This window comes from Urocitellus parryii, chromosome 14 (genome assembly GCF_045843805.1).
Source record: "Urocitellus parryii isolate mUroPar1 chromosome 14, mUroPar1.hap1, whole genome shotgun sequence".
In the NCBI taxonomy this organism is placed as follows: domain Eukaryota; kingdom Metazoa; phylum Chordata; class Mammalia; order Rodentia; family Sciuridae; genus Urocitellus; species Urocitellus parryii.
Window position 1 is genome coordinate 38,861,587 of NC_135544.1, and position 27,278 is coordinate 38,888,864.

The 27,278-nt window shown below is 36.0% G+C and overlaps 1 protein-coding gene across 1 annotated transcript in view; it reads right to left on the reverse strand.

Annotated features, from left to right (window-relative positions):
• The window catches only part of Galntl6 (polypeptide N-acetylgalactosaminyltransferase like 6), a 1,042,003-nt gene that overhangs the window by 72,150 nt on the left and 942,575 nt on the right, over positions 1–27,278 (reverse strand). The window contains exon 8 of the mRNA XM_026389751.2: positions 16,277–16,384. Coding sequence (XP_026245536.1) covers positions 16,277–16,384 — 108 coding nt within the window. The remainder of the gene's footprint in view (positions 1–16,276; positions 16,385–27,278) is intronic.

The window sequence follows — 27,278 nt, forward strand, 5'->3', positions numbered from 1 at the left end:
TTGCTGTGCATCATCATGCCCTTTTCAAATTGAAAGACATTAAGTTGTAGATTAGATTTTATGATTTCTCAAACACTTCAGAAGTATTAGGATCATGCACATATCTCAGGAATAATGTCAAATCATTGATTCTTTTTTTTTTTTAAAAATTTTTTTCAGGTGTTATTGTTTAGGTATGCAGTATTCCCCAAAAGCTCATGTGTGAGACAATGCAAGACCATTCAAAGGTAAAATGATTTTGAGAGTTGAATTAATCAATTCAGTTATATGGATGAACTTGGTGGTAACTGTGGGAAGGTAGGATTGTGGCTGCAGGAGGTAGGTCACTGGGAGCATGTCTTTGGGGTATATTTTTTTTGTCTCTGGTGAGCAGGTCTCGTTCTCTGCTTCCTGGCTGTTATTTATTGAGCTGTTTTCCTCCACCATGCCCTTCTGCCAAGATGTTCTGACTCACCTTGGGCCCAGAGCTATGGAGTCAATTGGCTTTGGACTGAACTTCTGAAACCGAGTGCCCAAATAAACTTTTCCTCCCCTATATTGTTCTTGTGAGGTATGTTGGTCATAATGAGGGAAAGTTGACTAAAACACTAGGAGAAAGTAATAATAATTTTATAATAATTGCAAAGACCATGATGGCTGGTTTCTCTCTAATTATGACTGTTCCATAAACATTTAAACGCAAGTAAAACATCCTGTCCATTCTCTAATGACCCAATAACTCATTAGACATCTTCGATTATAGGTTCTCTAAATAGAATTTCCTATCAGGAGGAAGCTTTCAGTTATTATGGTCAAGGAATAGCCTTCAATCTCAAACCATACAGATGGCTGGCCAAATAAAATCACTCTGGGATCATTATTATGGAAATAACCATATACTATATTAATTTGTCAGAGTAGTTCTTTTATTGTAGACTAAACCCACTCACTCCAGAAAATAGTTATAATCATATACATATTTGAATTCATCAGTGTATTTATATAGGAGTACAAAATACACATTCAAATACATGCAGGTAATGGGGTAGGTGCAAAGCAGAATTTCTCACTTAAGCATTCATAGCTGTGAAAACTTGTGTAGGCTTATGAAACAGAGATATCCCCATAACATTTCTTGCCAGACATGATAAAAGAGAAAAATAATTCAATCTTGAGTTGTCCCATCTGTTTCTGAGGTTGAATGAAATTGGTAAAGTTTCTGAGATGTTCAAATAATAGTTATCAAGAGGAAAAAGAGTCTAAAACTTGGACAACGGGAGACAGATACGTGTGATCATTTACTCCTGAACTACCAGAAGTTATATCTATAGACATTTTCTTGTACACATGGAGCCAGGTGTTAGCTGGATTTCCCATTTAGTGAAATTTACACAAAAGTGCTTTAACTTCAGATGTCCTTGACCCCCTCAAAATTTCTGGGGATTCCCATGGGTGGGTGTTCACACATATGTCCTTCATTTCCTTTTCCTGTTTGGGGATTTTTTCTACTGCTGGCATCTTTCCCTCTGTCGTGCAAATACTTGAATGGGATGCTTAGGTACTTTTCTTCATCTCTTAAATGCCTTTCCAGTAGATCACTTTAGTGTAGTCTTTTCCTGAAGATTTTCAGGCAATAGCAGAGACTTACATGATTCAACAGCAACAATAGGTCCTTGGTAGTTCTCTTAATGTTATTCTCCTGCATGAAACTTCTGTTTATATGAACTTCTCCATTCATTGCCTCTGAAAAAAATTCAAGTACCTCCTGCCTTTGTCCACGTCAGTTTTCCTTCCTCAGCGCTCTCTCCTATTCGTTTGATCCCATCTGTTCTATGAAACTCTTTTTATTTCTTCCAATTAGAATTGCCAGATAAAACACATGGTATATAGTTAAGTGTGAATTCCAGAAAAACAACCAATAATTTAAAAATACAAATATAATTAATGCTGAAATTAATAGTATTGCATGGGGCATGCCTTTACTGAAAATTCTTTGTTGTTTATATCTGAAATTCAAATTTAGAAAAGCATCTTGTACTTTTATTTGCTAAATCTGGCAACCCTACATCCCCAAATACATAATTTTCCTATAATATGTGTTACACGAATGTTTGTAATTCATTTAGTGACTCTATGTGCAGAGGCTGGCACACCTCGATGCTATTGACAATACATTCACCAAAACATGGTGAATGTTTTGCTTCTATGGAAATTATTCCAGGGAAGTTTCAAGCAGCTCTCTGTGGAGGAGTCTGCTGTGATACACAGCTGATATCAAATAAACACGCAATCCCACTGCTTTTCAGTTTTTAACAGGTGGCCCCTGCTGGCCCTCTATCTGTGAAGCAAGCAGGAAGGTAGCCACAGAGCTTAAGGAAACAGCAGGGCTAATTGGTAGCTAGAGGCAAAGGCTCAGCATGGCTGGAATGGTCTGATTAAGGCGTACTGCTAACTTTTGAGAAGGAGTAGGTGAAGGCCCTCTATCTTTGCATATCTGAGCTGGGCTTCATTTAAGATCAAGTTCATGTGAACACAGAAGATTGGGGTAGAGGGCCCTATTGCATTTGAGTTGGATGAACCTGAGAGGTCTTCTCCTGTTGGGAAAGTGCCCACAGCACAGAAGTCATGTTACTGTTTGAGAAAGATATCTACTGGAGCTGAGGAATGAATATAGTTCTTTGGTGTAGAAAGCAAATGAAGGATTTCTCTATTTTAAAAAGCTGCAGACCTTCATACTTCTTGGTGATAAATGAAGTAAAAGCTGTTATTCTGAGCACCTTCTATGTAAAAGACATTGGTCGCATGCTCTATTTTTATGGCACCCTCTGTGATTTCTTGCCTATCCATCACAACATGTTCCCCTATTCAACCCAAACTGGTATTAACCTCTGCTTTCTCTGTGTTACCCATATATTTATTAACACATTTAACACATTCAGCTCTATTTAGAGGTCTTTTGAATTCAAGTCCTATTTTCTTTGTACCGTCCAGCACTAAATCTGTCCTTAATTCTAATATTCATCAGGTCTCAGAATTGGTATTTTACAAGGAACATTAAATCACATTTCTAGCTCAGTTCATATGAATGGATTTCTAGTTCTGACTGTTCATCTTTATTGGGCAGCAGGAGGAAAATAGATCGTTCCATTTTTTTTTCCTGCTGGTTCAAGAAGCTACATAAATCAATGTGCTAATTATTTTTTTTGGCCAGCAACATTTTAGGCCCTACTGTTCAATTCTCCTAAAGATGCAATCCCTGTTCAGCTTCTCAGCATAATTTTTGGGAGTAAATTGAAATTGTTTCCCTGGCCATGAGACTGTCCCAGACATTTGTATTACTTGGACCACCTCATCTCAGCAACATGCTTCTGCTTCTTTGTGCAGGGGGTGATTATTACATATGCATCCTAATCCACAAGCTGGGATTGTGTCAATATTAGCCTATTGTATTATGGCGAGTTGAGTAAGAGATTTTTCTTTCTTCAGCTATATATTGTTTGGTGCTTCCTGGGCTCCAGAAACTAGTAACAGCTCACAGAACCAATCTCATACAGATACAGTTTCTTATTTGTCACAGTCACTCCTACAGCAAGGAATTGTATCACTATCCCATGACTTTAAAAATTTTGCTTTGATTTGAATGCATTTCTCATCTCCTCTTTGAAGCTTAAGAGGGCTTTAGTGGCTCAGTAGTCCCATCCCAAAGCCCTCTTATCATTGATAATATGATAATGTCATGATGGGTACAGCTCAAAAGAGAATCTCTTTAAGCGAGTCCCAACCTCAGAACAATTATTCAGCCCCACGCTACTTTCCTCTGATCTGAAGGCTTCTTTGAAGTCAGTGGGAAACCTTCAGTGTAGGGAGCTGAGGCTAATCCAGTCTTACAAACAAGGCTTCTCTGACAGGCAATTTCCTCTTCCTTCTTCCCCAAGGCTGTGTGAGTTGTTTGTAGGTGGTTACCTGCTTTTGGTTGTCTTGAACAAAGGTTAGCTTTTTCTTTGATTTTATATCTTTATCATATTTTTGCCTGAATCTTTTGAATATTTATGGTAGTGCTTATGGAAGCATTTGATGTAAGGCTGAACAAAAATCAGCTCCCTGAATGACTTAGTAATGTATCTTATTTAAAAAAAAGTTGGTAAGCTTAACTTTAAAAAACAATGTCATTGAAGAATAATAGATATATATGAAACTGCTTATATTTAAAGTGTACAGTTTGGCACACTCGGACAAACGTATATATTCAATGAAATCATCACCACAATTCGGATAATGAATATATTCATCACCTCCAATTGTTTCCTCTTGCCTCTGACAGTTCTCTCAGTTTCTTTTCTGTGGGAGTTTTAACCATTCTCAGGTAACCAGCAATAAGTTTTTTTTTTTTTGGTCACTGTTGTTTAATTTGCATTTTCTGAACTTTTATATAAGTAGAATCATAGAGTATGTGCTTTTTCCACCTGGCTTCTTTCACTCAGCATAATCATTCATATAGTTTTATGTATTACTTTTTTTTTTTGTATCAAGTATCGAACCCAAGGGTTTTCAACCACTGAGCCATATCCTCGGCCCATTTTATTTTTTAATTTGAGACAGGGTCTTGCTAAGTTGTGTAGGGCCTTGCTAAGTTCCTGAGTCTGGTTTTGAACTTGTGATCCTCCTGCCTCAGCTCCCAAGCCTCTGGGGTTACAGGCATGCACCATGTATTACTTTATATTGTATTTTGTCATATGAATATATCACAATTTGTTTATCCATTTCCCAGATGATGGACTTGTGGGTTATTTCTAGTTTGGGGCTATTACAGATATAGCTATTATAGACAGTCTTATACAAGTCTTTGGGCATTTGCTTAAATTTATATGGGCATTTGCTTAAATTTCTCTTGGGAATATATCTTGAAGTGGAATGGTTGGATTATGTACTAGGTTTATGCCTAACTTAAAGAAACTGCTAAACTGTTTTCTAAAGTGGTTGCTATATTTTACATTCTCATCAGCACTATATGATTATTTCAGTTACCTTGCAACTTCCTCAACCCATGTTATCATCAGCCTTTTTAATTTTGGCCACTATATTGTGTAGTAATAACTCATTATGGTTTTAATTTGCATTTTCCTAAGGACTATCTTTACATTTACTTATTTACCATCTATATATTGTCCTTGGTGAAGTATCTGTTCAATTATTTTTCTCATTAAAAAATTATTGTTTTGGTGCTGAGGATTGAACCCAAGATAATTTTTTAAATATGTATTTTTTGTCATAATTAGTTATACATGGCAGTAGAATGAATTTTGACATATCATACATAAATAGAGTATAACTTCTCATTCATCTGGTGATGTAGAGTTACACAAGTCATGTAATCATATATGCATATAGGGTAATAATGTCTGATTCATTCTTCTATATTTTGTGCCTCTACATTCCCTCTCTTTCGTTTGCTCCCCTCTGTCTAATCCAAAGTACCTCTATTCTTCCCACCCTTATTATGAATTAGCATCCAAATATTAGATAAAACATTGGGCATTTTGTTCTTTGGGACTGGCTTATTTTGCTTAACATAATATTCTCCAGTTCCATCCATTTACTGGCAAAATGCCATAGTTTCATTCTTCTCTAAGGCTGAGTAATATTCCATTGTGTGTGTGTGTGTGTGTGTGTGTGTGTGTGTGTATCACAGTTTCTTTATCCATTCATCTGTTGAAGGGCACCTAGGTTGGTTCCATAATTTGGCTATTGTGAATTGAGCTGCTATAAACATTGATGTAGCTGCATCGTTGTAGTGTGCTGTTTTTAAGTCCTTTGGGTATAAATCTAGGAATGAGATGACTGGGTCAAGTGGTGTGAACCCATGGATCTTGTTCATATTAGTCATGTGCTCTATCATTGAGCTATACCCTGGCTCTTGATTTTTTAAACTATTGAATTTTGAGAATTCTTTATATATTTTGTGTACAAGTACTTTGTCAGATATGATTTGTAAATATTATCTCACAGTCTTTGCCTTCTATTTTTATTGCCTTAACTGCCTTTGAACAGTAGATGTCTTAATTTCAATGAACTTCAATTTATCAATTTTCTCCCCTAGGGATTATTATTACAGTATTTCTTAGAAGTTTTCACATAACTTCATAAATTTTTTCTTCTATTTTTTCCTAAAAATATTTTAGTTTTACCCTTTACATAAGTCTGCTTCATTTTAAGCTCAATTTGTACATGGTACAAGATATGGATTGAAATTTCCTTTTTTTGGGTATGTATATCCAATTGTTCTAGCATTATTTGCTGGAAAAACCTATCTGTTCTCCACTGTATTAGCTTTATATCTTGTTGAAAATCAATCAATCCTATGAATCCATTTTTGGATTCTATTCTCTTTAACATTTTTAAACATTTTTTTAAACACTGCACATGTCTATCAGTTTTTGTCATTGTTGAGTTGTAGTAGTTTAAAATATGCTCTGGATATTAACCCTTATCAGATATATGATTTGCAAATTTTTCTCCCTTTCCTTCACTACCTTTTTACTCTGTCAGTCATATCCTTTGATGTATAAGTTTGCCTGATTTTTAAGCTTCCAGTGTGTCACGTGAAATAATTATGTCTCTTAAGGTAAAACTATGCTGAATGTTTCCTATGAAAGGCTGCTAAGCAAAAACAACAGTATTAGTTATCTATTGATGCATAAGAAATTACCCCACCCCTGAGTGGCTTAAAGCAATAATAAATTTTAAAAAATCATTCATAACTTCTGTGGGTCAGAGCTTGGGAGTAGTTTCTGGTTAGGCAACTTGGTTAAGATTTCTCATGAGTTTCATTCAGATTCTTCCAGAGGAAGCAATCATAAATTTTAATGGGGCTGGAAGTTCTTTTTCCAAGATGGCTTAATTACATGTCACATTGGTGCTTGCTGTTGGTAAGAGGACTCAGTTCTCTCTCATATGAACTTTTTTACAAGGCTTCTTGAGTATCCTTATGACTTGGTGTTGTTGTGGGGTGTGAATTGATAAATACAATCAATAAGAGTGTAAGTTATAGGTTATAGATTAGAAAAAATATAGATTATAGACATAAGACTTTGACAAGTGAGAAAAGACAATTATATAGCAAGAACTGTCCTAGAAAGGCCTAAGACTCCATTTTGTTGCCTTCTGTAAAAATACTGTGACAAGAGCTATTTCTGAGAAACTGAGATGAGAGCTGTTTTCTTATAATATATTGTTGTCTGTACTTTGTACCCTACATAATGTACTTAACCCAGGATGTGGTGGTCTTGGTGACTCAAGACATTGAATTGATTCTCACCCCTGCTAACCACCTGCTCAAACTCAGGATACTGTTGTCTAACACCTACTTAAACCCAAGATGCGATTGTCTTGAGTTGCTGTGCTAATTGCTGTCTTAGGTTCTATGACTGGTTTGCTTGCATGACACTAAGGAAAGTCCCTGAGCTGGGTTTTTGTCCTTAAATTCCCAAGACATAGGCCAGGAAATTGCTGTTCTCCCACAGAGCTTCAGTCTCTATGGGTGGGTGACAGTCCCTGGCCAGGTATAAATAAAGCTCTCTTTGATTTGAATTCAGACTTCGAGTGTTTTCTGAAGCGACTCCCCATAACAGTGTCTGGCTTCCCCAAAGCAAGTTCTTCAAAAGAACAAGCTGGAAGCTGCATTAGCCTTGGACAAAAAAAAATAGGATGATAAGACAGAAGTAAAAACATGGTTTCTGATTTTTACTATTCCATCAGACACTTAAAGGATTTTGGGGGCTAAGATTGAGGATCAGAATATGATGGGATTATTTCCATGATTACATTTTTGAAATTCTGGGCAAGTGGAGATAACCAGAGCTATTGAACTATTGGAGACAGACCATAGGAACAGAAATCTTCTGAGTCTAAGTGAGCTAGGATTTAGCCATCCTGTTTGAGCCTAACCAGGATCCAGAGAATGTCTGGCACTTGAGGACTGAAGCATTGATTCCTCCAGAGACAGCACCACGAGTAGAAGTTAGTGCTCTTATTGTGTGTGTGTGGTGGCGATAATGGTGTGTCTTCCTTGGTGGCTTCAAAGGCAGAAGATAAAGAGCAGGAGCAGAAGAAGCAATCCGGGACACCGTGAATCTGGCAGGTGGGTGCATGAGCATCTGGGAGATCTGGAGACCCTTTGGGACCATCTGAAGGTTGTCCATTTCTGGCAATAAAGCCAATGGTACCTTGCGCCATCACAATTTACATGTCAAAGGAAGTATGACTTATTTCCAGAAAATTATTATAAATCCATTTGATATTTAAGAACAATAAACTATATCCAACATTTCCAACCATTAGCCAAACAGAATATCAAGAGTCACAGGAACATCCATGGCAAACATTCAGACAAAATATGCTACCCTAAATGGCGCTATAGCATTTATTCCAGCAGTTGTTTGTAGGCCTGTTTGATTGTCCATTCTTTCAAAACAGGCAGAAAAAAAATCCTCTGTGTTTATAAGTGCTCATTTCAGAATCCTCAGATCAAATATGTCTGTTTATAGCTTAAGCAACCTGTGAAATTTTATTTATTTTTTCTTGGCAGTGGTGAGGATCAAACCCAGGGCCTCAAGCATGCAAGGCAAATCTCTACCACTGAGTTATAGCTCCACCCTGAGAAATTGTTTTATAAACTGTTTTCAGAATCAGAACACCCAAAACACAGACACCACAAAGTTAGCATTTGGTTTTTGACCAGTTGTCAATTTACAAAGCACCAAATGTTTTTCTCTACCTCATCCAGCACTAAAAAAGAGACACATTGGCGCTGGAATTGGAGTTGGAAATGGAATTCTTGCCATGGAATAATAAACTATTAGAAACAAGGTAATTAGAAAGGAAATGAACTAACAGAGGCCTCAAGCTCCGTGTTACTGTGCATTCACACATCTCATGGGAAGAAGCTAATTCCTCAAAATGAGTCCCTTCGATGCAGGTGCTCCTGTGGCGTTATCCTGGGGTTAGGGTCCTGGAGGGCAGAGTTGCAAAGCAGCCAGCCCTGCTGCCCCTTGCAAGAATGGCATTTTTGTTTATTGAGATTATGGCATGCTAGAGTATTGTAATTTGCTTAAATTTCAGTAGCTTAATTTTGTAGCAGCAGGGACCTATTTTGTCTGAGCAAGATTTCTCTTTTCTGAGTCTCCAGTGGAGTTGTGAATGCAGGAAAATGTTCAGTTCTAATAGGGGTAATGATAAAAACATAATTATAATCCCCACTAGCCCACAAATGGGGCTCACCATGTAGTTTGTTTCTCAAGTGCTTTGGGAAAAAAGAAAGCTATATAAATGCTAAATAACAACATAACGTGTCAAAATGCTCTCTATGGGAGGAAGAATAACCAAATCAAACTGGAAAAGGGATCATCTGAAATAGAAAATAAATACCTTTTTAATTTCATTAAGAATGACAAAGTAAAAGTACTGATTAATAATGACAATCAATTATCATGTAAGTATCTATGCCTGCCATTTAAGTATTATATTTACTCTATAAAATATTCTAGTAGGTATAAACAAAAGCTAATATAAAATGTCAGTCCTCAGGGGATAGCTGTAGAAATGCTGAATATTGTCCCCACAGCTAGGGGACTGCCTCACTCAATTATATGCTCCATTTTGCACAGTAGAGAGCATCAAATAATTGATTCACAAGTCATAGCTGAACTGAAACTTGGGAAAGCACCAAGGAATATCTGAGACAATTAAGTTGAGCTAAATGCCTTAATGTTGGTGAGAACACAGCATCTGTGGGAGCTTTTGGGGGAAAAATATGTAGAGCAAGTAAATAGGAAAAAAATGAAACCAAAGAATAGTTTTGAGAGGTTTTTGTAGGAAATGAAGTTTTAAAACAATGTCTTAACCTCATATATTTTTTCACAGTATATGCAATGGCAGAAGACTAAACCTGCAAATCATTTACTGCTTTACTTTCTTTTCTTAGTGTCTGTGTATGGTACAAAAACTCTATGCTTTACCTCCAGATTATTTAAAATATTTAAAAAACAATGTGTTATTCTATTTTTATTTGTTAAGGAAATGAACAGAATAGACAGATACTTAATAGAAAGTTCTGATACCTCTAGGTTAGGAATTAAGGGAACAAATGAGGGTCAAGTAGTGGTAAATAAATTTGTGTTTCAGATTTTACCATTTTCCCTGGCAAATGGAATAATTACACTGCCTTGTTCTCCTTGCCTATAACATAAACCTAAAATAGCTCTGTGTTCAAGAGGCAATGCAATGAAAGTGTGAATATGCGTGCTCCATCAGCATTTCCTGTCAGAAAATTTTCTACAGTGTGTGGATATCCTAAGCTGAGGTGCCATTACTTTACGAAAGAAGCACTTAATCTAATTGGAAAAGCTCAATGCTATTGGTTTAGGAAACAGGGTATGTCATATGCATTTCTGCCTGGCACATAGTAGATACTTGATAAATACTTATGGACAGAATTTCTGCAGCCTGAGTGAGCCTCCTTGGAGGTTAGAGATGATATTTATCTTCATCACAATGGGGTCATCCTATCTTAATGGTTTATTGAATCATTATTGTCATATAATAAATTTATGGTTTATTTTTTGGGAGGAGAACATGGAGAGTAATGAAATACTATTTTGGAAGTTGCTTGAACTTCTTCAATAAATGCTTCACCTAAATAAAAATACTACATTATTTTAGTAGAAGGTATTCTATTTTTATATCACGGCCAAAAGGGACGAGAAGCAAAGATGTGATTGCAGTATGTGAATCATCTTTAGTTCTTGTCACAAGTGTTGGATATAGCATTATTGCCCTTTTTTGTTACATTGTAAGGAAGAATTAGAGATGGTTATTGTTTTCAGAGGGATTGCTTCTGCACTGAAGTCTTAGCCATTCATGCAGGCTGAGTCTTTGGGGAAGAATTTATCATTCTTGCTTTCCAAGAGAAAGTCCATGTTAGGCCACCATGTCCCTGAACTCAATGATAGTTTCAAATAAAGCATCTGAACCCCGTAGTTTTAAGAGCAATAGAAAGAAGTGCTGGCTGCTCTTGATGACTAAGTTTGTCATGCTACAGCCCTTATTTGCTGGGCAGCTTTATGGGAGTAAACTGATTCACAGTCATCAGGGGAGAAAGGTCAATTTGTGGAGTGTAGCTTTCCCATTCATCACCATACTTTATAGCCTTGTTGGTGATTTCATTATCCGATATCAAGCTAGTCATTTTGGTCTTGTTAATGCTTTTCCTTAACCTATATATTTTTCTGCCATAAACAAAGGAGAGCTGCATATGTTAGATATGGTATTTTTCCATTTCAGCTATTTCAGACTGGGATCACTGACACCATGGTCAACAAAGAAGGTTTCATTGATTGGCTTGGGGTGGTCTGGCTTGTATACTGAGCACTCCTCTTCCCCTTTATCCCTCTCCCTATTCCCATCAATTTCAGGAGTCTGAGATGATCTACGAAGTCAGCAGAGTTGGGTGTCGCTAGAGAAATGGCCCTGGAAGAAAGGCATCTTGGGAAGTGTATTAAGAAGTCATTTCACAGCTGTCAGAGCAAAGCAACCATTCTCCCTCAGGCCTTGGATTTAGCCTTTGTACCGACAAAGTACAATGACCATAGGAAATCTTCATGGGTCATTCTATTCAGTTAAGAAACCTTAAGTAGATACAGAGAGTCAAAAGCACTTAAAACCTGTCTGTGGATTAGTGTAGGCTGTAAGATCGATCACTAAGCATAATCTGTCAATATAAAACAAGCATTCCTATATAAAAAAATAATACTATATGCCGTATGTGGCAAATACTTCCTCTTCGTCTTTTTTCTTTTTTTAATTCGGGGCATTTGACCACTGATCCACATCCCATCCCTGTTTTGTATTTTATTTAGAAACAGGGTCTCTCTGAGTTGCTTAGCATCTCGATTTTGCTGAGGCTGGCTTTGAACTTGTGATCCTCCTGCTTCAGCCTCCCTCCAGAGCTGCTGGGATTATAAGCATATGCCACCGCACCGGGTTTCCTCTTCTATTAAGTTATAGTTCTATTGATAATCTATATGAGCCAGTTTGCATATAAGTGAACCATATAAGACATAGGTCTCATTCCATAGTAAATCTGATTGTTTCATTTAGCGTTTCTCTCATCCTCATGGTATTCTGGCATATAGATTGCTGAACTGTGTGGACTGTATGTGTCATGATCAGGACTCTCAGAGAGAAAGAAAGATGTATGTTCAGTTTGTTCCTCATTTAAACTTCCAGAGCCTATGTAGTACCTGACACAATAAGCATTTTTCTGTTTTCAGAAATGAAAATTTAAGCCAAAGAAAATCTGGCAAAGGTCTTTCAGGTTATCAGAATTCTAGGCAGAAAGTCTATATCTGTGTCTCCAGATCAGTCACTTAGAATTACACATACACAGCACAATTCTTCATATCTCTGGTTGTATTAAAGTGTATTGACACCAATTTGTGTCTTTATACATGTACTTTGGATACAAAGGCATTTCTGTATATCAATGACAAATCCTCTGAGAAGGAAATGAGGAAAACTACTCCATTTACAATAACCTAAAAAAAAAAGGTACTTAGGAATCAACTTAACGAAAGAGGTGAAAGATCTGTACAATGAAAACTACAGAACCCTAAAGAAAGAAATCAAAGAAGACCTTAGAAGATGGAAAGATCTACCTTGTTCTTGGATAGGCAGAATCAATATTATCAAAATGACTATACTACCAAAAGCACTATACAGATTTAATGCAATTCCAATCAAAATCCTAATGGCATTCCTCATAGAAAAAGAAAAAGCCATCATGAAATTCATCTGGAAAAATAAGAGACCCAGAATAGACAGCTAAAGCAATCCTTAGCAGGAAGAGTGAAGCAGGTAGCACCACTGTACCAGACCTTAAACTATACTACAGAGCAATAGTAAAAAAAAAAAAAAAAAAAAACAAACAGCATGGTATTTGCACAAAAACAGACTGGTAGACCAATGGTACAGAATAGAGGACAAAGAGACTAACCCACAAAATTACAATTATCTTATATTAGACAAAGGTGCCAAAAACATGCATTGGAGAAAAGATAGCCTCTTCAACAAAGGATGCTGAGAAAACTGAAAAATCCATATGCAACAAAATGAAATTAAACCCCTATCTCTCACCATGTACAAAACTTAACTCAAAGTGGATCAAGGACCTAGGAATTAAAGGAGAGACCTTGCATCTAATAGATTAGTAGGCCCTAATCTTCATCATGTGGGATTAGGCCCCAACTTCCTTAATAAGATTTCTATAGCACAAGAATTAAAACCAAGAATCAATAAATGGGATAGAATCAAACTAAAAAGTTTCTTCTCAGCAAAAGAAACAATCTGTGTGGTAAACAGAGAGCCTACATCCTGGGAGCAAATTTTTACCCCTCACACATCAGATAGAGCAACTAATCTCTAGTATATAAAGAACTCAAAAAGCTAAGCACCAAAAAAACCAAATAACTCTAATGGTTATGTATATGGATATTTCGTCTCTTCCCACCAGATGGTGATGCTAGATAAATAGAAGGTACTGAATAGTGAATTGAATTTATTTTTCATAACACACACTAGTACCCTGCTTAGAGGGCTACAGCCCTTTTACACATTTGTGTGCATGTATGTGTGTTTGCGTGTTTTGGAAGTCTGCTGGAATCACCAATTTGCAAAGGTACATGAATGAAAGATGCACAGTTTTTAGAAGAATTAAATGAACTTTGTACAGGTCTAAAACAAGCCTTTAGGATCACGTCTCCAGCTCCCTCTCCATTTCCTAATGAAGCTAGAAAGATTAAAATATCTGTTGGGTAGATGTGGCTCTGCATTTCAAGCATCTTCACAGTCTCTCATCATTTTTGATGATTTAGTAATAATGTAGGGTGCAGCAAGGTAGTTGACGTTCTCCCACAAAATATCAGAATTGTTTTTCATTTTAATATACTTTTTAAACTTAAAAATCATAAAATGTTCCTTAGAGTGACAGTTAAGCTTCAATATTTATGACCTTCCAATTGCTCTAGCCGTTTAGGAAAAAATTAAAATGAGCCCTCAAGTAAAATTTAAGTGGAAAAGATTAAAATTCAGAATTATGGACTTTTCTCATTTGAATGAATCCTCACTTTTTTTTTCCTGGAAGTTTTATGTGCTAGGCCTAGATTCCTTATATTTGACATTCCTTCAAAAAGTACTTCATTTCTCTCTTGAAAATACATGAACCATTTTATCTTTTGAAAGTAAACCCTTTTGGATCAGTACAACTTACCCCACCCAGATTTTGTACTCTCTTTTTAACTACAAACCCAGCATCCATCCTGCCCCAAATGAGTTCATTCTGGGGCACAAGCTGAGATCTTTTGAGTGAGTGAAAGTGGATCAATGACAGGACATAATTATCTTTAGGGTATTTAAAAATGCTATTAGTTGTGATATCCATATGGCTGATTTGTGATGGGTACTCAAAATTGTTTAATATTTAGCTTTCTTGTGAATTCTTGTTTTCTGATTCATGTGAATTAAGTCTTATGACTAGAAAACCCATTAAAGTACAATTTAAGAGTAAACTATTTGTTTCAACAAATATGTGAGTGAACTCTCAACACTATCCAGGTGTTGGGAGTATAGCAGCAAGTATCACTACATTAAACCATGTTTCCTAATCCAAAATGCAGTTCTTTAATCATTTCATAATTTTGTGATTGGTCTATTTCTTCTAATAGTGTGTTTCTACAGCTATTTACTTGAGTATGTTAATTATTTGGGTTGGGGAGAGGAATAATAAGGGTCTTTTAAGATTGTTATGGTGTAATCTCATTACTATGAACTCTAAATGTTGCAAAAAAAGAATATACATACAATCTATATTAATTTAACAATCTCAGAAAGGAATAAGGAGTCATCAAGAAGACTAGTTGAAATTGAAACTTTTATTGTGCTTCTTTAAAATATTTGTTTTGTTAAAAAATCATTATCATTTTCCCCTTAATTTTCCTAATTAACTCTTTCAACAACTGAGTGCTCACTAAACACTGTTTTAGGTGTTGAGAGTATAGCTGCAGATATCATGGACAAAAATCTCGGCCCTTGTGGGATTAACATTCTAATGAATCCTAATTAATTAGTTGGGTATTATTGTTATTCAAAAGCTTGTTACATGAACTTATTGAGCTTTCTACAAAAGACTCAAGTAGTCATCCATTTCAGTCTCGCTAATAAAAGCACCAAAATGAGTATTTTAGGATTTGATTCCAAGGGGAGCATCATGCAAAGAGAAGTGATAATCCCCCTTTTTCTAGATTTGACCTCTAAGAGAGTGGGGCCAGCTCTGAGAAAAGCAACAAGGAAAATGGAGAAATGGTCAGGACTGTTCGGATAGTGATTATGTCCTTCTATTTACCTATGAAAACATTTTTTTTAAAACACTTTTTATTTTATTTTATTTTTTTTTAAAGAGAGAGTGAGAGAGGAGAGAGAGAGAGAGAGAATTTTTAATATTTATTTTTTAGTTCTCAGCGGACACAACATCTTTGTTGGTATGTGGTGCTGGGGATGGAACCCGGGCCGCACGCATGCCAGGCGAGCGCGCTACTGCTGAGCCACATCTCCAGCCCCTATGAAAACATTTTAAGAGGCAGAAGGGAAAAGTATCTTTGCATCTGGTCTAGGAGAAAGGTTTTATTCAAAACAACATCTGAAACAAACAAACACCCCCAAATCTAGTCTTGGCCAATTTGGGAATTTTGAGGATGGGGTAAAATTTTAGGCAGAGTTGGCCCTACTTCCAAATAAGAATAATCCCGAGTTTGGGCCTTCATCTCCCCCCACCTCCCATCTACTCCTTTCTCCATCTGACTAATTTGTGTCATTGTGTGGGGGAAAGAACTGGGGGTCTGTTCTGTTGACCTGCACTTACACTGCTACTCTGCTGTTTGCAATTGATGTGAGCATAAACAAATACCTCACTGAGCCTCCACTCTCCCACCTACAAAGTAAAGATAAAAATACCAAACTCAGAAGGATTAAATATAACACATGCAAAGATGCTCTGAAGCAATTAATAACAAGAATTAGTACAACAGGTAATACTTCCTTAAGCAATGAAAATAAAACTCTGAGAAACACAGTAACTCTATCTGAAGTTACTCTCAGTTTGTGCCTTAGATTACACCACACGTGAAGCTGACTCCTTTCCCTGCAGAGAGCCCTTCTGAAGCCCAGCCTGATCTGATGCCCGGTTACTCACTCTTGCCAGGCTGGTCCCAGATGGAACTTTGTAAGGGACATACTTCCTGTAGATATGACCAACTCTAGAACAGGGAACATCAAACATTTCTCCTCCACACATCCAAACCTAAAGAGGGGAAAGCACAACAAAAGAGAACAGTGAATTTCAAAAAGGATAATTCAACATAATAATTCACAAAGGAATTATTAACGGGATTCATACAAGAGCATAAAACTCTCTTAAAGTTGATCAATGAATAATTTCTGTTTTAAGTGGCTAACCAAGAAAACACTTTTAAAAATAAAAAAAAAATAGAGTTTTATAGTTATAGTAGTTGGGTTTTTCCTGACAAATTCATACCTGCATGGAAATCGATTTCAGTTCATGACCTGGCTTTTCCATTCCCTTCTCCCTCCAGTCCTCTCCCCTCCCTCTACTTCCTCTACTCTGTTAGATTTCATTTTGCTTTCTATTAGTTTGTATTGGATTGGCCCTTTATGTAATATTATCCTCCCCTCCTTTTTCTTTATTTTACTCTAGTATCTATACATGAGAGAAAATATTCAACCTTTGAGTTTCTGAGTTTGGCTAAATTCACCTAGCATGATATTCTCCATTTCCATCTATTTACCTGCAAATGCTATAATTTCATCCTTTTTTTTATGGCTTAGTAGCGCTTCAGTGTGTGTGTGTGTGTGTGTGTGTGTGTGTGTGTGTGTGTATCTCACAATTTCTTAATCCATTTCTAAATCCAATTTCTAAATCTGGGTTGATTCCATAATTTAGCTATTGTGAATTGTACTGCTCTAAATATTGAGGTGGCTGTATTGCTATAGTATGCTGATTTTGGATCTTTTGGGAAGATACCAAGGAGTGGGATAACTGGGTCTCATGGTAGCATCATCCCTAGTTTTTTGAGGAATGTCTATGCTTCTTTCCAGATTGGTTATACTAGCCAAGTGGTTGTACAGTCCTACCAACAATGTACAAGTGTTTATTTCTCCCCACAACCTTGTCAGCCATTTATTGAAAAACCCATATTTTAGAAACCTAGGCTCATAAAAGCATAGAACCAAAATACTTGTTCAGTAAAATATTATTTCCGTACACAATATGTTGGCTTTTAAAAAAAATTCTGGTAGAATTTTATTACAAATATTGTATTGAACCGGCACTTAATGCTTTGACTTCTTATTTATATAGATATTTGTTAAGATAATCTGATTGTGAAATCCTATGAAGATATTAATCATATGAAGATATGAATTAAAGTGTCAGTCCAAAAACTTAAAATATAAAAAGTGGAATTTTAAAAATGGATGAGTGAGTTAAGGAACCTAAACACATTCATGCTTTAAGTTCAATCTAGGTTCTGAAACGGCAGTGTTAACTTTAAATATCTTCATCACATTCTTATCTCTAACCACCACTAATCTTTTTTTGAAGGTACAGATAATCATTGGCTAGTAATGTTGATTCAGAAAATATTAAAGTCAAGGTATGTGTTAAGATGCCATATTTATATATAGTAACAAAAGTTAATTGGTCATATTTTGCTATGAATATACACACATATTATCAGGTTCTACATAACAGACTAGGTGCTATAAAAGGGATAATTATCAAAACACAAATCTAGGCTTTTACACAGCCTATATTTTTAGCAATTTTCATTGCAAAAGACTTAAAAAAAAAAGACTTAAAAGAGCTTTAGCGTGGGGTGCAGTGGCATGCACCTGAAGTACTAGCTACTATCTGTTGAACTCATGAGTTCAAGACCAACCCGGGTTATATAGTGAGACCTCATTTAAAAAAAAAAAAGAGAGAAAGATATTAACTGATTAAATTTATGTATCAACCTGATATCAAGCTATACTACAGATAGCTTGTTTTAAAGTGTAATCCTGAAAAAGATAAAGAGAAATGTTTATGTTATCACTTAAATTTCTTTCCAACTTCTCTAAGAGGATTGCTACCTCAGGAGAAAATTGGTTGAATTATGTATATTCACAAGATACTAATTTTACACAAAAAAATTGTAAATAAATAGAAAGATCAGCAGAGTAGAGGAAAGGGAACAGGGAAAGGGAGGAAAGAGAGGTGAGGGTAAGTATCGGAGTCTGAATTCGAGCAAATTATATATTCCATGCATTTATAAACATGTCAGAATGAATCCTAATGTTATATATAACTAATATACACCAGAAAAAAAAGAGAATGGTTGAATAAGTAGTGATATGGTAATTGGAAATCCAAGGGAAAGCAATGAAATTATTTAAAAAATACTCTTCAGGTCGTTAGTACTAGAGGTGCATGCTACTGCACCCCACTATAAAGCTCTTTTAAATCCTTTTTCTTGCATGTTTTTTCCCACTTTGGTCATTCCCTTTATAAAGGTATATAAAATTAGGACCTGGATGTTGTTTAGTGGTAAAGCACACACCTAGCATGCATTAGGCCCTGCGCTTAATCCCTATATCAAGTATACTTAAAATTTACCTGGAAATCAGCAGAATATTTCAGGCCTACAGATAGATCTGGGCCCTCGAGCCCTAAACTATCCGTAGTACACTGGTGATATGTATTTTGTGCTACTTAGTTTTTTTCAAACCTCTCCTTCTGTGAAACAGTGGATATTTTAGATCCTGGAACATCTTTCTATATTTGCCCTTTTTATTTTAAATCTTATATAACTCCAGTCTCTTGATATCTTTCCAGATGTTGATTCTATAGTTTAGAATGTTCGTGGCTCCTACCAACTCTATATCATCCACATGCATTTCTGATTTCTTGATCCCAATGACTAATAAATATCTCATCAAATAGAAATTAATACCATGAGTAGTCCTCAACTCAATTAAAGCAACTGAGTATTGTTTTAATCATTTCATTGCTTAATAATTTTTAATTTAATTATTCTTATAAGAAAATGAGGTGGATAGTCTTGATAAAATTCAGAGAAACTCTTCAAATATTTGAATAACCTAGTATTTGGATGAGATATTTAATAGAATCCCAAGGAGATAGTATCAGGATTGACAGCATAGAACTACAAGAGGATAGATTTCAACCTAGTGGGAGGAAGACATTCCTAATAGAACAGGATCGATTAAAGGTGAAATGGGCTTCCTGTGTCCTAGATGTGTTGAAATCTGCAGTAGATGGCTTAGTTGATGGATAGTAGATGGATAGTTAATCCAGCTGATAGTTTAAGGTAACTCTAATAGCAAGAATTAACATTTATGAATATATTTGTACCCTTTTCATGGATTATTTGATGAAAATGATAGGGTCGCAAACTCAATGTTAGACTATTGTTTCTCCAATTATATAAACAGGAAAATAGCAGTCTAGAGAAGATAGTATCTTGTTCAAAACTACATAACTAGTTGCCTCCAGAACTGAGATTTGAAATTTAGTGGTTTAACTCCAGTACCCATATGCATAATCAATATTTTACCCACAGAGATAGTAAACTTGTCTATAAAGGGCCACATTGTAAATACTTTTGCCTTTACAGGTCGGAGGGTCTCTTTTGCAACCACTCGAACTTGGTAATATGTATAAAACTTTGTTTATAAAAATAGGCAGTGGGTCATAGTTTAATTGACCTTCTTCTATAAATGTTGATATTCAGTGATTCTAAAATTATATATATGGGAGATTATATTTTCCAAAATTGAATGCCACAATATCTCCTATTGCACATGCTCTTCTTCCATATGACTTTGGTAGACTCTGACTGAGATGTGGATCTAGGTCCTCTATCTTTGAGTAGACTTGTGGATTCTTAAACCTGTAGAGTACAGCACAAGTGTCTGAGACTATGCCATAGGCTATGTTAAAGGCAATACAACTTGTACTAACTTTCTGGGGCACTCATTTTTGGCACTCTGAGCTGCCATGTAAAATATCTGACTCCTTAAATTACCTAACCTTAGTTTGAAGAAGTCCAAGACCAATGAGGTTCTATGTGTAGATTCTTAGGTCAGCAGCTCAGTTGAGTTTTCAACTGATGGCCACCATCAACTTTCAGATACATGAACCAAATAGTTCTCTAAATGACTCTTGCATATAACTGTTGAGTCACCCAGGTGAGACTCCATATATTATGGTATAGAAACTTATGCTTATTTTGAATTTGGTACCCACAGAATTCATAAATAAAATGATTGGTGCTATAAATTTTCTGGGTACTATGTTTTGCAGCAATAGTAATCAGAACTGTATATTTTCAAATCCAAGATAAAGGTGAACTGCTAACAGATAACCAATGTGTTTGGATCCCCTACACATTCATCTTACCAGGAGATACAGGGCTAGGACTCTCCAATTTTTATGCTCATTTCTTTCTAGGCAAACTGCCAACATATAATTTCTTTGTACTTAGATGGCCTATGTAATTTGAATGTGAATGGAAGTGATGTGTGACACTCTGGGACAAAGAAATTATGAGTGAACTTCCTTCTCTATCGTCTTATTTTTTCCCTCAGAGTCTCATCAATTGGAGAAGATCAAGAGAGGACTTCAGGCCCTGGGAAATGGTGGAGCCATTAAATGGACAGAGTCTGGGTTTCTGAAAAATTGCAGAGAGCAGTGCCTACTCCTTGTGTTATGGGCCAGGCTCTATGGGCAATGGCCAAACAGACTCCATTTTACCCTGGGACTCCATGTCATATAAGAAATGCTTCTCCCATGGGAACACTCCGCCTCTATACCTATCAATAGTTGCTTAGCTTAGCATGTTTGGTAACATAAAATGACAATTCTTATACAATGCAAAATTGTTCTCTCTTTGGTTTCCATTTTTCTTGGGCAATGTACCCTGTCAGACACTGATTGTCTAGACATTAGTAACCATTCCCTAACCTGTACTCAACTAGGGTCATTTTGACCCACTTCCCTTCTGCTTGCTTGCTGCTATACCAACCTGGAAAGTCCCATGGGAAATACCAATGTACCCATTGCATTGTTTCCCTAACTGCTCAGTTCAGCCTCTGTATCCCTGCTTGCTTACAGCTACATCAACCTGGATGTGGTTTTTGCCTTTAAAGACCCTGAAATGCTCAGACTTGGGGCTGTTCCTTGTAGAGACAGTTATGGGTCCTGTGGAGAGCAGTCGCTGGCTGGCTGGCTAACTAAAGACTCTCCAATTCAGACAAAATGGACTTGGTACATTTTCTGAGCAGTCTGCCCCATAACACTTGTCCTCCAATTCTGCACCAGATTGTTGCAGAAGTAATAGAGAAAATTTACCAGGTTATGTTAAGATTTGGGGTTGTTGCAGCACTAACTGATAATCCTTTTCTCTTAGTTTCTTCTGACATTTTTAATCTGTTGTAAGAACTATGATTATTTGAGAGATTATTAGTTTTTCGTTTTAAAGAGAATTTGAAAGTACTTAAGACAGAATGAAGGGAGATATACAGGAAGGCTGAGAATGTTAGGTAATACTGTGTTTAATCAAATGTCCGTTTTTATTGTTCAAAGATGAATAAATATAAAGGCAAAGAAGCCCTCTTATCATCCACATTAGGAGACAGTAATTTGTTAGCATAGCCTTTTATTTTTATAAAAAGGTGACCATATTGGTTCCATTTGTGGAGTTGGTCAATCTTTCCTGTAGGATTAAGGGATCATGACAAGTGAGGGCAAAATGTGGAACCAAGGCCTTAGAGTAATACCTTCCATTTTTTGGTCCTTTTTCTATTTTGGGGTTCCTGAGGTCTTATGGAACACATAGAAAGTGGACAGAAGTGAACTAAATGCTTCTTCCGAGAGAGTTTGTCAGAGTGAGATCTGCCACATGAGAAAGTTAAAGAAGTCATCATCACCTTTTGTTATGGACTTGTTTGTGTCCCCTGCCAAACTGATATGGTGCAATCCTAACATTCAATGTGAGCTATAGGAAGTGGGGCCTTCAGGATCTAATTCAGTCATGAGGGTGAAGCCCTCATGAATGGGTTTAGCGTTGTTTCCATTGAGAGGATATGATGAGAAGGTGGCCTTTTGCAATCTCACCGGAACCCAACCATTTTGGCATTCTAATTTCAGAATCCCAGTGTCCACAACTGGAAGAAATAAATTTCTGCCATTTATAAGTCACTCAGTCTTTGGCACTTTGTTATAGCTGCTCAAATGGATTAAGACTCTTTCCTTTTAAAGATATGACAAAGCAAACTAATAGACGCACAGAAACTTTATTTTCAGAGGGTCACTCTAATATAGTTTCTAAAGATCTGTGTATCAGTTTCTCATTGATACATAACAGATTACCATAAATTTAGTGGCTTAAAACAACTTACATTTATCATCTTACAGTTCTTTGGTCAGAAGCCCGTCTGGGCTCAGCTGCGTCCTCCACCTACATTCTCACAAGGTTGAAGTCTAGGTGTGTACTGGACTGAGTTTGAACTTGGAGCCTCTGTGGAAGAATCTACTTCCATTTAGATTACTGGCAGTTGTAGGAAGAGGGCCATTTCAGAATTTTGCCTACCACCATTTCTAATGAATGAAAATTCATGTCTTCTATCCCTAACCTGCTCCTTATTCTTAAAATTGTTTCTATCAGATTTTTTTTAATAGCAAAGTCAAATTTAGGACACTTCTGCCTGGATTTTTTAAACATTAAATTCAGCGTCAAGAAAGAACCCTGATTTATTTATTTTTGTGTGTACTATCACTATGATCACTTAAAAAAATAAATCTGAGCATATTATGCCTTCATTAAAATCCATCAGTGGTTTTCTATTGGTCTTAGGGTAAAATTATAACTCCTCAATAAGTTTTCCAGCCTGCAAAGTCTTTTTGTCTCCTAATCACTATTCTCTCATTCCCCTGGCCAGAGCAATATTTTAATCCCCAGAAGGGAGCAAATTTTCCCTCCTTAGGGCTTGTTGCCATGTTCTCTCTAAAGGGATTTCTACCTCCCTCACCCCCTTTCTGCTTTATAATGCTTTCCTACTTCCTACTTATTTTCCAGATTTTAGCTTAACTGTTACAACTGAGCCCTTTGATTTTGTCAGGACTCCTGTTGTATGCTCTCATTCCATCTGCACTTTCCTTCTACATATTTCATTTCAGTAGTTCTCCCTTATTCATGGTTTTGTTTTTCATGGCTTCAGTGATCCATGGGCAATCACAGTACAAAAATATTAAATGGAGAATTCCAGATTGAGAGAGAGAGAGAGAGCGAGCACATTCACACAACTTTTATTCTAGCACAGTGTTACAATCATTCTATTTTATTATTTTTATTATTGTTAATCTCCTATTGTGCCTAATTTACAGATTAAACCTTATTATAGGTATGCTTGTATTTAGGAAGAAAACATAGTACATATAATGATAGGTGTTACCTGTGGTTTCAACATCTACTGGGTGTCTTGGAACACATTCCCCTCAGATAAGTGGGAAGTGCTGTGATTGAGTCAATAAATATGCAGTGAGCACTTACTGTATGCCTGACATCCTTTACTGGAATCATGTGTGACTGATTCAATGTTCTGAACTTATAAAGGTTTCTTTCAAATGGAGGCTGCAATTATGATAACCATAATTAAGTAATTTATTTGTATGATTCATTTAGTGTTTGCTTTCTCTCATTGGATTATAGGTTCTGTGATTATTTAATTCATTATTATGTCTTCAAGTATCTAAGGAGGGTTCAGAACATAATAAATATTCAAGTATTTTTTAAGTGGTTGGGTATAATCACCTCTTGTTTTAATTATGTGTATGCTCCTCCTGGTACAGAGGGCTTCTAGGCTTTTACAACATAGTGTTGCTTCATACAACCCAAGGCCATCTTGCTTTTTTTACCATAAACATATCATTTTGATTTTTCCAAACCTAAAAGCTATTTTCATTTCTCTACAATGGATATAGCTGTACACTTCTTCGTTTTTTTCATTCTTCTTCATGAAACTGTATGTATTTCAGTAGAAATATCCACATCCTGACACAGTAAGTGATATGTTTAGATAACAGTGTGGGAACATAGTTCACTCAGAAAGCACAGCTGTTGTGGTACTTATCAAGTATACATTTATTTTGAAAGACATTTTATATATTTATATTTTATGCAGGTTTATATTTTCAAAAAACATTCCTGGCAGTATGATGTGATGATAGTCTTTTTAAAAAAACTATGTCATGCCATTCTTAAAGTATCTGATTCTTAGAGAAATGTTTTACATTTGCAAATAATGTGTCTTCTTTTTGACAACATAAATATTTTAAAGAAATGTTATTTTACCCATGAATGAACATAGAGGTTTTTAAACATAATGTAGCTCAAATTGACTGAATAATTGAATGTTTGCCTTATTTTAAAATCACTTTTTAATATCAGCCACAAACTGGAATTTAGACATAAAGAATGTTAAATTGAATGGAATCATACAATTATACTGGTCACATGGAATATAAAATTAGCTTTAGTAAGAAATTGATCGTCAGGAGCATAATAAAAGAACATTTTTTCAATGTAAATGAAGCATACTATACTATATGGAAATAGTGATCTAAATTGTCAAAAAAAATATTTATGAATACATTTACTTCCCAAATTGCTATCTCTCTCTTCATCCACTACTCATCTCTCCCTCTTTTCTCTTTTTACTGAGGCTATTCTGGCTTCTTTTCTGTTCATCCCACAAGCTAGATACTCTCCTACCTTAGGGCATTTGTTGATTCTTCCTTCTGCTGGAATTTTCTTTGGCCAGTGCTCCATATGGATAAATACCTCATTCTCTTCAAGTTTTAGCTTTGAATACTCCTGCTCCAAAGACCTTCTTACCCTGGACTCTCAGTGCTCATCACCATTCTTTGCTTCTGTTCTCATAGCACACACCACCTTCTAACTCAGTAGATATCTCAATTATTTATTGTGTTCATTGTTTACAACAAAGATAAGAATCACTGTGTCTGACCATCATGCCTCAAATAGTTGGTGCTCAGTACTTTTGAATGAATGGATGATTGAATGAATTATTGGCTTATAAATACAAATTAATGTTTATTACAGACAACTCAATTGCTTTATGATTACCCATCCTGTGACTGCTATTAAAAATAACCCAGATGCCCTTCAGTAGATGAATGGATAAAGAAAATGTGATATATATATATATATATATATATATATATATATATATATATATATACACACACAATGGAATATTACTCAGCAATAAAAGAGAATAAAATCATGGCATTTGCAGGTAAATGGATGGAGTTGGAGAATATAATGCCAAGTGAAGTTAGCCAATCCCCCCAAACCAAATGCCAAATGTTTTCTCTGATATAAGGAGGCTGATTCATAGTGGGGTTGGGAGGGGGAGCATGGGAAGATTAGACAAACTCTAGATAGGGTAAAGGGGAGGGAGGAGAGGGGAAGGGGCAAGGGGGTAAAAAAGATGGTGGAATGAGATGGACATCATTACCCTAAGCACTTGTATAAAAACAGGAATGGTGGGAACATACTTTGTATACAACCAGAGATATGAAAAATAGTGCTCTATGTGTATAATACAAATTGTAATACATTCTGCTGTCATATTTAACAAATTAGAATAAAAAATAAAAAATAAGTTGTGATACCTAGACTATTCAAATACAAATGTCAAAATAAGAAGTTACTTTGACTTTTTTCCCAATCACAAGTAGCTTATTATAAAATGAAGCAATGGCTGATGTTAAAAATATAAGACACTGTATATAACAGTAATTTTCTGGGATTGGAAAATAACTTTCTAACTGAATGGCATGACTTGAGCAAGCTAAGACTGAAAAACTTAGGACTAGATAGTCAAAGACGCTACCATCTAATTAGAAATTAAAATATTGTTAACCTGAAGGGCTTTCGTAAGTACTGAGAAAAGCCACGCCTGTCATTATTCTCTGGGCTAGATGTAAGAAAAACTGCATCTTATAGTCTGACTTGATCTACAGAAGGTGTGGGGTGGTTTATCCACCCACACTATTTCTCTGTCTTGGTCTCAGAAACCTGGGTTTTGAGATTATTCTTGGAGAGAGAGAGAGAGAGAGAGAGAGAGAGAGAGAGAGAGGTGATAGCTTATTTTGATATTTCCTGATCAGTAAGTAAAAATGGTGGTCAGGAAATTAGAAATCAGAAATTAAAAAATGCATCTGCAAACTTTGAAGGCTTTAATGGGGTCATGATACTTTTTATTCTTCGGGGAATACATTCTCTGAATGTAAGAAATGCTCTGTTAAGTGAGTATGTAAAAATTCTGCCCAAACTATCTTGTGTTTAACGAATTTCTAGATGTCAGGGTGGTGGCAGTTTTAGAGGAACTGTTGATCTGCTTTTAAGACGCAGTGTTTGTATTTAGGGTAACATCAAGCAGTCTTAAAACAGTGATTGAGGTGGAGAATAGAATTGAAAACCAATATAACTTGTCGGTTTATTCAAAATAGTAAGATAGGTGAATCAACGTCCTTTCCCAAGATTCATCAGATTTGAACCACCTCGAAGGTGGCCACCTAGAAAAAGAAGATTTGAGAGCTGTCGGTGGCCTGAAGGGGTTGTGGGAGGGAACTAAGTGGGCAATCAGAGTCATAGAGGGTAAAGAATCAGAGTAGGCTCCTAGAAGCTCTTAATGTCTGGAAACTTTAAGAGATTTAGCCATTTTCTGACTTTTTCACAGTTTGCTTACACAATTTGCTATTTCCTCCTTTCTTCAAAGTTGGAATGCATTGGGTTTCGTCTTTTTACAAGCCAAACATTTTAAATAAAACCTTCGTCTTGAACAGTGAGGGTTTGGGTGTCCAGGACTGCTGAAAATGAGCTTTGAAGTTAGCACCTCAGTCCAGCACAATTCAGATAAATAGCATTGCAGCAAACACCAAGACAAAGCAAAGAGTTTTCCTTGCTTCAGTTTAGAAATTCATTAAACATTTTATTTATTTTCGATTAATTTTTAAGCAATATTCCATATGAAGATGTTTCGCCAAAATAAAAAGAATGTGAATGTTTTTTGAAAAGTTCATATTG